General features: G+C 31.9%; 2 protein-coding genes across 2 annotated transcripts; one reads left to right on the plus strand and one right to left on the minus strand.

Moving 5' to 3' along the window:
• Window positions 1–464: 464 nt before the first annotated feature.
• On the minus strand, window positions 465–3,467 carry RpL7A (ribosomal protein L7A). Its single transcript, NM_001312622.1, is given in 7 exon segments — window positions 465–672; window positions 1,050–1,172; window positions 1,684–1,815; window positions 2,100–2,188; window positions 2,491–2,640; window positions 2,867–2,981; window positions 3,356–3,467. Coding segments are annotated over 7 exon segments (807 nt in total). The 5' UTR covers window positions 3,371–3,467; the 3' UTR covers window positions 465–489.
• Window positions 3,468–4,037: 570 nt separating this feature from the next.
• Window positions 4,038–5,434, plus strand: LOC106117080 (uncharacterized). Its single transcript, XM_013311152.1, has 3 exons — window positions 4,038–4,069; window positions 4,322–5,061; window positions 5,285–5,434. The coding sequence occupies exons 2-3, from the start codon at window positions 4,390–4,392 to the stop codon at window positions 5,327–5,329; spliced, it is 717 nt and encodes a 238-aa protein (XP_013166606.1). The 5' UTR covers window positions 4,038–4,069; window positions 4,322–4,389; the 3' UTR covers window positions 5,330–5,434.
• Window positions 5,435–13,383: the final 7,949 nt, after the last annotated feature.

A 13,383-nucleotide genomic window follows, 5' to 3' on the forward strand; every position in this document is an offset into this window, starting at 1 on the left:
TGTTTGGAGTTGTCAATATTTCCTGGAATAAAAGGAGTTCTTGCAATATTTATATTTCAAGCTCAACGCCTTGTAGATTTTAAAACTATGCCTTATTAAGATGTCATGGCGATGTTGCAGTGCCTGTGAGCTGGCTACTTCTGGCATCAGTTCGTTTTACGTTGTCAGAAATGGATGGATGCAATCGGATTTAATTATCTCTCGGAATCTACGTTGTCCAAATAAGTTTGGTATCCAGCGACGTTGTCATGGGGTGTTAATATGGCAGAGCTAAACATTTGGATTTGTACTAACGCACCCCAAATAATAATCTAAATTAAAAATTCCTAAATTAGCAATAATGCTTCTCTTTCAGTGAACATGACACACCTTCACAGACATGAGCTATACAAATGATTTAACTCATCATCTTGCCGCATTTCTTAAGAAGGGTCGAAGGAAACTGTTTAAATAAAACGCAAAAGTAAACGTAATTAAAGTTTATTGTGTCTAGCCCTGTTTCTGAGCGATCTCGCGCGCCCTAGCCTTTTCTAGCTTGGCGATGCGCGCGTTAGACTTGTTGCCGAGAACACCGCCGCCCCAGTGTCTGCGCAGCTCCTCGTATCGCTCGTTGAAGTTGGTCTTGATGGCTTCCACCAGCTTAGAGAAGGCTGCCCGGTCACCAGATTCCACCTGCAACAAAGTCATTCATGTCAAATTTTGTTGAAAATGTAAGATTCAGTAGAAAGAGGTAGGAAATGGTAAGATGGCATATTAGATCATCTATTTTGGTGGTAGAAAGTTTATCCGCATAGCTTTTGGTTAGCAAATACATCATCATTTTATGCACATCTTATGATAATTTCAGATTTAGATTATAAATGTGTAAATTTTGAATTAAAAAAGGTATAAAGCAGGTAAAACACAAAAGTTGAAGTATTGGTCGTTAGTAGTAGAGAGAAAAGACTGTTTTCATCTTGTTTGAAGATAAAATCTTGTTTTACATACTCTAAAGTAAAAAATAAATTAGAACATTATTTCAAAGTTTTACATAAAAGTATTATACTTACATGTGTCAAAGCTAAGCTGGTGCAAGTCTTGCGGTGCACGAGAGCTCCGAGCCTGGACTTGCCTTTCACAATGCAGTAGGGCACACCCATCTTACGGCAGAGGGCGGGCAGGAACAGCACCAGCTATAAAATAACATATCATGTAGACTGTGACACAATGACTACTGATATGGACAGTTCAATCGAAGTCAGAGTCAACACTCTTCATGCAGCATGTAAATATCTTTGTATTCACAGCCTCAGGTGAAGAAATTCTTACATCATTAGAAATTTAAAAGATATTATAAGCTAGATTTTGTTCGCGACTTCCCTAAGCATGAAATTAAATAAGAAAACTTAATATGTGTTTTTCCGGAGTATGTTCTACATCTATGCCTTTTAGTGAGATCTGTAGAGCTGTTATGGAGAAACTTTCATACAAACTTTTGCATTTACAAACATTTCAAATATATTACATTTTATAAAAAATTAATAATTAAAAGTATTATATAAAAATAGAGCATCATCAGCTGCGGAATGCGGAATTGCTCAAGCAACCAGCAGTTAGGGCTGCAGAGAAAGAAACCTTCTCACTCAAAGTTTTACCACAATACCAATAATTAATTGAATACTGTATTAATTATCTATAATTTACCTCAATAGGGTCAACATCATGTGCAATCACAACAAGCTGAGCCTTCTTCTTCTCCACAAGCTTGGTGACAGTGTTTGTGCCGGCACGAACTGTGTTAGGCCTTTTCGCTGGTGGTTCATCTTTCTTGGCAATCTGGAATCAAATACTTAACTTAGATTCCATAGTAAAAAGTTTGTTTTTTAATTAGCTTTTAAGATTTCATCAGAGATCTTGGTGGTTAGGGGTCTTCATGGCCATCTGAATTATTTTGTTATGCATCATATTATGTGTATTTGTTATATAAATTTGTAAGTTATTCCAATATAAGTTTTAAGTAAAACCGTCTCATCTTCATATGCATAAACATATATTATTTACACTTCCTAGTATTCTAAAGGAGAATTTATTTTTATATCAGTCAAATTAGTGACACAAACCTTAGCTTCCGCAGCTTTCCTCAGTCTCTCTTTCCTGACAGCTTCAGTCTCGGGCCTGTATTTCTCCAAGAGTTTGAACAGACCTTTGGCTGGAATAATGATTTAATTTTAATATTGCTTATGATACAACAAATCATATGACATTAATTGAATTACATCAGAGTTAAAAAGCTCGTATTGTTTTTGATAATCATAGTGATTCATAGTTGCATTTGATGTTCATCATTTGAAGTTTTTGTCATATCTTAAAATATTTAGTCACTAAATTTGTAGTCTACTTTAATGCATAAAAATTGTGACAAAATTCTCAATTGGTCATTTGAATGTTTTATTTAAAAACTATTTAATCTAGGTTATTTTAGATTCATAAATGTTTGTTAGTCCTACATACCTGTGGTCTTATCGAGGGTCTGGGTGAACTGATTGATTGGAGGTGGGACCTTGAGACGGCGTTGAAGAACCGCCTTTTGGCGCTGGATGCGGATGTACTTGGGCCATCTCACGAACCGGGAGAGGTCACGTGTCGGCTGGATATCCTGACCTGACAAAAGCCTCAATTATTATTTGGATACTGTGCACAAAACAACTAAAAACTTTACCTAAATTAAATATTTTCACATTTAAATTGAATTATCATAGAATTAGGACCAATATCAGTGTTAAAAAGCTCGTATATTTGTGTACCTCATGGTATTTCAGGAAATGTTTTTACATCATTTATGATCCAAATAAAATTTGTTGATACTGCATATAAGTTTCAAACTCACCGATAGCAAAGTTCTTAGTCCTCTTCTCGAAGAGAGGGTTAACAATCTTCTTGGGTTCAACTTTCTTGACAACCAATGGGGCTGCCGCAACTTTTTTCCCTACCTTCTTCTTAGGCTGAAATTAAGAACACATTGTAGAGCATGGTAAATTACTGTTTAGCTTTAAATAAATTACGTTGTTATCAAACAGCACTACTTTCTAACCGGATAATTCGAAATGCATAAACACCATGCTCTTGTTTTCGGAGGTTATGTTTTTTAAGCAAGAGATTAGTATTAAGAAACATTATTAAACTGTTTACATCCAACAAGTCAGTATAGTATACAGTAATATTTCACACAATTGACCCAAGAATTATTTACACACTTGGTTCTATCACACAAAAACAAAAAACGTTTCAAACACTTAACACAAAGTTATAGTCAATACATAAACTGCAACTTTTGCTAATAAAATATAGTATTTTACTAAACGCACATGGTTTTTACCTTCTTCTGCACCATCTTGATTGAACTTTAAATAAGTGATCTACGGGACACGAAAAGATTCGTGACCCAAACAGAACACAAGACTTTCGGCAAAAATGGCCGATGTTAAAAGATCGAGGAAAGGCGGAACAGAAACGTCAGTGCAATGTACAGATAAAAAATGACAGCGTTACAGATTATAAGCCATTTGATGTTTATGGTTTTAAAAAACTTAAATATTTTATTAAATAATTTAATAAATTTAGTTTTGTTTTAATAATTAGTAATTTAAAGTCGGTTATTTAATAGAAATACTACTTTTATTTCAAAAAATTTTTAAAGAAAAATAGCGTTGTCTGAAAAGGAGATAGCAAGTTCGCGATTTTGCCTTTACAGATTTTTTTTTCTAATTTGGCTGAGACTTTTTTAAGTTTTTAAGCATATCGCTTTTTATGATCGGATAGAACAGATACCTACATTTTAAAATTACAATAACAACACGGTTTAAATGAATACTTATTAATTAATTAATAATTGGTTAAATACGTAGCTCTTATTTAGGTTCGTTATTGAGCGTAGTCTTGCGGGCAATATTTGAGTGCACGATAAAGGCTGATTGAAATGTAATGTATTTTTTATTGAGTACATAAGACTGGAAGAAATTGAAAACAGGCTATAAAATTACATTTCTTATAAGGAAAATGGTTTGTAAAACGATTATATTTTTTGTCTTAGGTGAGCCTAACATAGTAAAGTACTTTTATTCATATATTATTTCGGAAATGAAGTCCATTAAATTAATTTTTTGGAATATTCGAGTTACGTACCCCGTTTTTTATGTCATCAAATAGTTATTATAAATCTTTATTTTGTGTTTATAGGTTTTGCAGCTTTTGTAGTCCAATATTGCTTCTATGAAAGATATCTGTTTTGCTCGTTTTTTTATAATTTAGTCCCGATTAAGTGCTGATTAAAACATCTTTTCAGCTATAACAAAATGCTCAAACCCTGTAAAAGTGAGTGTCCAGGGTCAAATATCCCTTGGAAAAGAAGTTATGGAGACATTATCACATTTCATTGAACCAGACTTGATAAATGGTAGAAGGTCAATGATGTCACATGAAGAAAATGAAATATCCAAGAAAATTACGTCTAAAAATTTATGTCAAGATTTACCATTATGTGATGGACGTTCATCTTTCGTTGATAACTATCTTATATTACTTACCACCGCGGTAGACAGCATACTAAAGACATCTCCCATAAAAGAACTGTCACTAAAACTGTTCTATGAGGACTTACCACAGATTTTAAGAGATGTAAGAAAAATTCTTAAAAGTGCTAATGCAAAAGTTAGTGATTCAACAGAATTTTATTATTGGAACAGCGTTCTTAAGAAAGTTAGTGGCAAATTTCATGGCTTCCTAACGCTAACATTGATTGAAAATTTCAAAGACTATGATAATACTAATGATATTAAAAACGTTATACAAAAAATTGTAACAGCACTTGTTATAATAGAGACGAAATACGTAAACAAGCTTTGTATAGAACATAAAATATGCATCAAATCATTCGAATGTACAAAGGCGTTGCATAGAATTTTAGAAAAATTAACAAGTCTCCCTGACAACGGTATTAGGTCGTTTATGAAACACTTTTATGAAGCTTTGTTCGCAACTACTTTCTATTCAAGATTAAGTATTGTGACTACAAGAGAGTTTCAGGTCATTTTAAATAATTTAGCATTCTCCAACAACGTTTCCGCTAAAGATTTATTACAATCTGTACAAAAAAGTGTTGAAATGCGTCTTGATTTGATAACGACTCCAAGTGATAAGCAAATGGGTTATGACGTAATATTAATTCATATAATTTTATCAGATTTGGATCATTTTTACAGCAAGAATAAACAGTTTTCTTTTTATAATTTTATCAAATACTTTATAGATTGGAATACAGACGGTACTCTTGGTAAGCATTTGCGTAAATTAATGAACGATATAGGACACGAAGTTACAGTACAACCGCACGAATTGCCTATAAAAATTACCAATGAAGTTAGAGTGTTTTTGGAATTGACAATAGATCCTGATGAGTAAAACGATTTAAAAAATAAACTATCAGTTGTTTTATTAAACTTAATAAATTGGATATAATTTTCTGACTTCAACCAACCAATTAAACGTAACAAAAGCATATAGCACAGTTTGCGGCATGAACTGTGGACCTAGCATGAAATATTTGTGACAATCGCCAACGTAAAGTGATTGTTATCGTCAACTCACTATACGTCCCCACTGAGAAGCTCTGAGTCTCCCCTAAGTTAGAAGTTACTAGGCCATAGTCGACGCTGGCCCAGTGCGGGTTGATTGACATCAAAGTCATTGTCAATTATGTTTGTCAAAATGTGTACTTTATTTACTGCACAAATAATAAAAATGTTATCGATAACGAAACGATTGGGATTGTCACAAATATTCGTACTAGGCCAAATATTTGATAATGCTGAAACTATAATACAAAACAAATAGCTTTCTGTCAATTTTGACAGTTAGTAATTGCCACAGTTTGTGTGCCAGTTGCCATTATCTGTGTAAACTAACGATAAAGCAATTAAACGCTCCATCACCTATAAAGGAGCTTCCGTTCCCGTATCCTTTGATCCTGGCCTTGATAATAAATAATTAATCTACCAACTATGCAATATTAATTAAGGTTTAAATAGTAATTTAGGTTAGTTCATGTACACCTTGTTCCAAACTAAAGTTATATAAAACATCGGATAATCCCCTCATTTTAACGTCTCAAATCTTAATCTCTATCTATCTATAAAAGAAAGTCGTGTTAGTTACACTATTTATAACTCAAGAACGGCTTTACTGATATGGCTGAAAATTGGTGAGGGGGTAGCTTAGAGCCAGGAGACGGAGATAGGATACTATTTATTCATTTTTTTCGAATTAATGCCTTGAAGAGATGCTTTTATTTAACTTACTAATATTATAAATGCGAATGTTTAGATGGATGTGATGTGGATGGATGGATGGGAGGGCTACACTAATTAAGTTAGTGGAAGAACACATTAGCTTTTAATTATTATTATTTTTAATTCCGCGTGGACGAAGTCTCTAAAGCTAGTACAGAATATTTGTAGAAAAAAAACTTCACAAAGTATCCGCTTTATTTTCTTTGTAATATTTTGAAATATAATATTATTGTTTTAATTTACAATAAACAAGACATTTAATGAATTTAAACGTGTCGTATTAGAATTTGGCTTATCAAAGTAGCTAACGAATTAATGAATTGTTCGAAAAGAAATTACAAAATATCATTTCACAATAATATTTCGCATTTATATAAAAGGAAATGCAACTTGTCAGTTAAATAAATAAAGCAAAATGCAATTAACAATTGTGATTTTTTCTTTGTGCTTAATTTTGGTAAGTTTATTATCATTCTTAAATAGTTTTTTTTTAATATTAGCAGATTTTTTTTTTTGGAAATTTACTAATATTTCTTTTACCATTCCAACTAAGCTCTGTGCTTGTGTTGGTGTTATGGTTTACGACAATAGTCGAATGGCGGAATCTGAACCCCCGACCTTGTGATCGGAAACCCTTAACCATTAGGCTATTGATGCTTCGAGTTATATAATATAGCTATAGTTTTAGTACATTTTTAATTAATTCAAGAAGAAACTAAAATAAAACTAATTACTTAATACACTTTTACAGAACACATATTGTCTACCATGCTGTGATTTATGTAAGTTGGAACCAATTGGACCTGACTTTGGCGTATCTTGTACCACCCGTACAAGTTGTGCAAACATTTGCACCAATGTTTGCCAATGCGGTCAAGCTTGCGGATGCAACAGAGATATCGCATGTCCTTGTGATACTTGTCATCGTATGTCACCTGTCAAATCATGTCTTGAATGCTCCTGTGACAGTATTTATTTTCCTGAAGTCGAATATCCAAATTGTTGTACGAATAATTTAAATCCAATGTACTATGGATCATGTTGGACGTACTAAATGACAAGGAGTGTCAAAACTTAGAGTGAGAAATGACTGTAAAGAAAAGTTTGGCCAAAATTGACGATAGATGGCGTTGATTCGAAATACTAATTTATGGCTTACTTCGAATAAATGTTTAAACACAATGAGATGGAGGAGATGATGATAGATAATATATAGGAGCTATTATACAATATTTATTAACCAAAACTGTTATGACATTTTTACACATGACGTAATACATTAGAAATATAATAATTAAATTACAAAGAGAAAGTTGTTTCCCTAAGAACATATTGTTAATCTACTTCCAAAGTTCTAAATGAAGTCACGTAAGGATAATAAAATAACAGTCGCCACTAAAAGTGTACGGACCAAAGTAAAGATCCCTTTTCCTTTTAATAGTAATTTTGTTTTAGAAATATAAGGAAATGGACGACAAAATTATATTATACAAGAGTTTAGGTTCTAGAATCTTATACTAATCTAATCGATATATTAATGAAGTTTAAATTAAATTTGATCGTATACATAAAGTTCTTTAACTTTAAGTTATAAAATGGGACCTTATTCCAACATAAGTTCCGATATTTGATTTAAAAGTTGTCGCAAAGCGGAGACCTGGCGTAGACGGGAGCAACTTATTTCTTTCGATTCAAGTAGCAAATTATTTTTCTATTAGCTTCAGACTGCTAGAGTTACCTTTTTCAATTCGTAATGTGCAAGAAGTTGAAAACAAATAAAAATAAATAGGAGTAAAAAGTTGTTCCTTAAGAGATTTTCAGTGTTTTTCTATTGCACATAACTTCATTTCTCCTTAGAAATTATGTTAACAAAATGTTTTTCAACTAATGTAATATGAGAGGAAACTTATGGATTCTTAATATTTCAAAATATTTGAACTTTATACTAAAAGCATGTTAATAAAGATTGTAAAGAAAGTTATAACTATTATTGTTGAATGTTTTTTGTAAATTGGCTGATAAATATAAAGTTTGAATGATGTCCGTAAAAGTAAAATGGAACACAATTTTAAATTAAGAACGCAATAATTTTTTTGTGCTATAGAAAAAAATTGTAAAGCCTGCGATCTTTGTAACTTATATTACAAAAGGTTCAATTTTCTATTGTACCTCTTGTGCATTTTGTACAATTTCAACCAACATATTTATTGAATTGGACGTATAAAAATCGTTTACATTTTATTGAATCGTTAATCGACAAAAAAATAAAGATATTTACAATCACTAAGTGATTAAATCTACACTAAGCTACGATTTATGTAGCACTTAGATAACTGCAGTAAATACCGTAAAATGGACGTTGGAATATCGTTAAATTAAAAATAAAAAGAACATTATATTGTCATCTCTTTCTTTCTTTTCAAAAATAAAGACAACAATATATCTGTCAAGGTGTTATAGAAATGGAAACGGTTAGAAATATCATCTAAATCTACATAAAATACGATCCCGTATTTGCATAGAAATGTTGGCAATAACTTATTATGCGGGACGGTGAAGGAAACCGAAATTTATGTTACCAACGTTACGTAATTACTAATTCATTACATTTATTTTAAACTAGCTATCGCCTGCGACTTTGTCCACGCGAAATACTTAAATAAAAACACTTAATCAATAGCCTATATATTCTTCCAGATTATGTTTTATATGCCAAATTTCTAATAAATATCCATCCATCCATACTTGTATAATTAACAATAAAGTCTGTTATACAGCTCAGTCTCTTACCATCGTTTTCTTAATTCACCGACTGTTCGTAAGTATGTATTAAAAGGTCTTAATAAATAAATATAAACATCAATATAAGATGTTCGAAGATTTTTTTATAACAAACGGATGCCGTCACAAGATTCAATCACGAAGAATGACGAGGGTTCGAGACTGAATCTAAATTTATTGCTCAATACGTTACTTTCAAATAGGCTTACTTTATTTATCTTGACTCGAATACTTACGCGTAAAGTATTTTAGATAATTACGTTTACTTTTTTATACATTGTAAGTTGACAATCAATCAGCCATCAGAATTCGCTCAAACAACGGATACAAGTTGATACTTTCCTTCTCTATGCGTCTTCTCCGCCAAGTCCATTTTTCCTCCTCATCATCTGCCACGAAAAGGCTGGGAAGGGAAAGATGACTAAAACTACGCCTCCAGCACACTCATCAGACGAATCGTGCAATTGCGTCTACTTGATGCCTACACACGTCACACTCTGAGTATGGTAATCAGTGCTTAAAATATATAAATTCCGATTACTATATATACTAATATTATAAAGCGGAAGAGTATGTTTGTTTCTTTGTTTGTTTGTTTGTTTAAACGCGCTAATCTCAGAAACTAATGGTCCGATTTGAGATTTTTTTTTTATTGAATAGTCCATTTATAGAGGAAGGCTATATAACATTACGCTGCGACCAATAGCATTTTTAATTCCGCGCGAACGGAGTCGCGGACGACAGCTAGTAATTAAGAAAATAAAAACTACAAATCTGTAAAATAAACTTTCATGACATGATTCGTAGATTTTTTTTTTGTAAAAAATTTATTAGCAAATTTTTTGTAAATTTACTAATATTTGTTTTACCTTTCGAATGGCGGGATTCGAAACCCCGACCTCGTGATCCGAAATCCGTATCCTTAACCACTAGGCTATTGACGCGTAAAATTTACTGTTGCTTAAGCAATTATTTAATGGCTTTGTCGGATAAAATGTTACGAATTTAAAAATATTTCGAGTGCGACGTCAAAGTTTTTTTGAGAACGGTAAGCTTTTGTTAAAAACTTGTACTTTAACGAAAAGTTTTGTAACAAATTCGATGTTTCTGATAGTACTCTTATGTTCACTTTGATGTTTTTATTTCTACTGAATTTTAAACAATTTGGAGTTAAACACGACTCACTAAATACTTAATTGGTTTATTGAATTAATGGGTATATAACAATGAATTTAATCTCCATATTCATCAATTAAGTTACGTGTTAAAAATGTTTGTGAAATCAACAACATAAAATATTTAAAGTTATTATAAATTCAAAAGATTATTCCATTATAAAAGATGTAGACACCGTGAAATATTTTCACTATCTTACTAATATTATAAATGCGAATGTTTGGATAGAAGGATGGATGTTTGTTTGAAGGTATCTCCAGAATGGCTGAACGGATCTCTATTAAATTTGGCATAGATATAGAACATAGTCGGGAAGATTAAGTTGGCTATTAATTAAGTTCAATTTTATTCCGCGCGGACGGAATCGCGGGCGACCGCTAGTTAAAAATATAAAAAAATGGTACTGAGTTTTTTCAGCTTTTTTGGCGGTGTTAAAGCTGGTTAAAATTTATATTTACTTTAGAAAATATAAAATTTTTCCGCGTCATTTGAAACAATTGTAGTACATCTTCCAGCATTACAGCCTTTTCTGTATAAAGTAAAAGATGTATTACTCTTTCTTTAAAAGCATTTGCTTTTTTTCTCGTTGAGTTGATATCGGATACCATTTGCTTAAAATATGTAGCGATTCGATAACGAGGTCCTTAAACACTGTTTTTCAGGGTTTTTTCAGCAATTAGCGACTGAAGAAGAATTACGAGGAAGTTTCAAACTTTGTTTCCAGTTGAATGGATTAGTTATGGTCGTAAAATAATTCTACTGTGAGTAAGCATTATTCTGGTGCAAGCTATCAAACGCGACTCCGTCCGCACGGAATTAAAAAAAAAACGTAATAAGTAGCCTATGTGTTATTCCAGACTATGTTTTACATCTATGACAAGTTTCAGCAACATCCGCTGAGCCGTTATGGAGATATCGTCAAACATCCATCCATCTAAACATTCGAATTTATAATATTAGTATAAAGTAATCATTTACTGTAATAAATATTAAAGTTGGATGGAGTAAATATTTGAGTTTAATATTTCACAGAACACTATTCTTTACGAGAAGAAATTCGTTTAACAGAACTGTCAGTTCTTTTACAATTACCCGCAAAGAATGTGGGATGTTTTCTTGAAAAATCACGGGAAAGTGGTAACTCTTTCTATTACGAGGTAATGTATCGTAAGAAAAACATTAGTTGGCTGAGTTACACAAGCGAGTATCTAAACTGATATATAAACACGGCTAAACACTCACGTATATACGTCCGGTGGCGGCACCGACTAGTTTCGAGCCCATCGGGGGCCCTTCATCAGGAAACTAGTCGGTGCCGCCACCGGACGTATATACGTGAGTGTTTAGCCGTGTTTATATATCAGTTTAGTATAATGTCTCACGAAAGTTTGAATAATTTAAAAGCGAGTATCTATTATGCTTAGTATATTATAAAATAATTTATTTTAGCACATTATTTGTTTTTTTTTTTTTTAAATTGATTATAAGTAATAATTTAGTTTCAATCGAATCAAATAAATCAATTATTATTTTAAAGAATAAAGTTTTAATTGATTTTACATAAAAATTACAGAACCAATTTTTAATTTTTTTTTCGTCAATTCAAAACATAAAAAATTAGGTTAATTTAGCTTTATTTATGTCTAGATGGATTAATAGATATTTATCCTAGAGAACATGGAAAGGTTAGCAAAAAAATTTACGTCAATATTTTCTGTCTTCCTTACGTTGAATAAGGTCTTGACAAATTCGATGTAACTGTTTCTTGTAACCTCATTCACTAAGGATCCAATTTGTTAACAATTTTGTCTAACACACATCTGTTTAGAGAGAAATATTTTTCTTCAAAAACTTGATTTTTTTATGAGAACATTTTTCTAAATCCGTCTAAAGTTCTATATCAATTTTATATATATTTAAGTTATAATAGTTTGTTATAAAGATATGAAGATAAACCCACACCTGAGTTACCTGACCCACACAACGAAAGGGCGGCATAGTACCGTCCATCTAAAAAAAACAAAAAAAACTTCTATGTCAAGGTTAGTGTTTGTAATTAACAAAAATAATTATTTTAAAATTATGACGATATTAAGAGCTTATAAGTAACTTTGTATTAAAATAAGCCTCCGTAAAACCCGCGTACATTTAATTAGTTTGCTCGCGCTAACAATATAAGGCTTTGTGTGAACTATATGTATTTTGTTATGTTACTTCATTTAATAAAAATATATGTATGTAATAAACAGTACTATGTTGTATTTGTCATATTATTTTTTATGTTACTAGAAATCGGCTTTATATGAATTGCAAAAAATCTATGCTTACTTCTCGTTTCTGTTGGGGGAGAACATTTTAAAACGGTTTAGTATTTTTTGACTTTATTTGGTATAAAAAAATTAAATTTTTTCGATCTATGAAACAACGATTGTCTGAAACAAAAATGTAGTTTCTAACAAAATATTTAAACTTATTTTTGTTCACGAAAAATATTATCGTTGTATTTATAATCTATGATTGAACGAAATATTAAGAACGAGTTAAGAAATATTATAGAATATTCGCCAAAATTGCGTAGCAGCAGTACGAAATAATTGCGGGCAATTTCCTTCCTAAGTATCCGATGAGAGGGCAGAAAGTTTACCTCTTTCGTTTGGCTCACGGAGGCGTGAAATTCTCATGAATAAAACATAGTTTAAGGAACAATGGAATTTTGATGCTTACTCTGGCTATGAAGAATTCTACGTAATGTAGTATTATTGACGTATATAAAATTTTGGAGAACATACACATACTTATGTATTATCATCAGCTCACTATACGTCCCCACTGAGGGGCTCAGAGCCTACCCTAAGTTAAGGGTGGCCATAGTCAACCACGCTGGTCCAGTGCGGGTTGGTTGCCTTCACACATATCTTTGAATTTCTTCTCAGATATGTGCAGGTTGCATCACGATGTTTTCCTTCACCGTAAGAACGGATAAATGTACATATGTAAATCGGAAATCGAAAAAACACATTGGTACATGGCGGGATTCGAACTCAGGATATGCAGATTGCAAGTGTAGTATATTTCCAACAATACCAATATAATGTTTGTAATT

This window comes from Papilio xuthus, unplaced genomic scaffold, assembly GCF_000836235.2.
Source record: "Papilio xuthus unplaced genomic scaffold, Pxut_1.1 DF827680.1, whole genome shotgun sequence".
Lineage (NCBI taxonomy): Eukaryota > Metazoa > Arthropoda > Insecta > Lepidoptera > Papilionidae > Papilio > Papilio xuthus.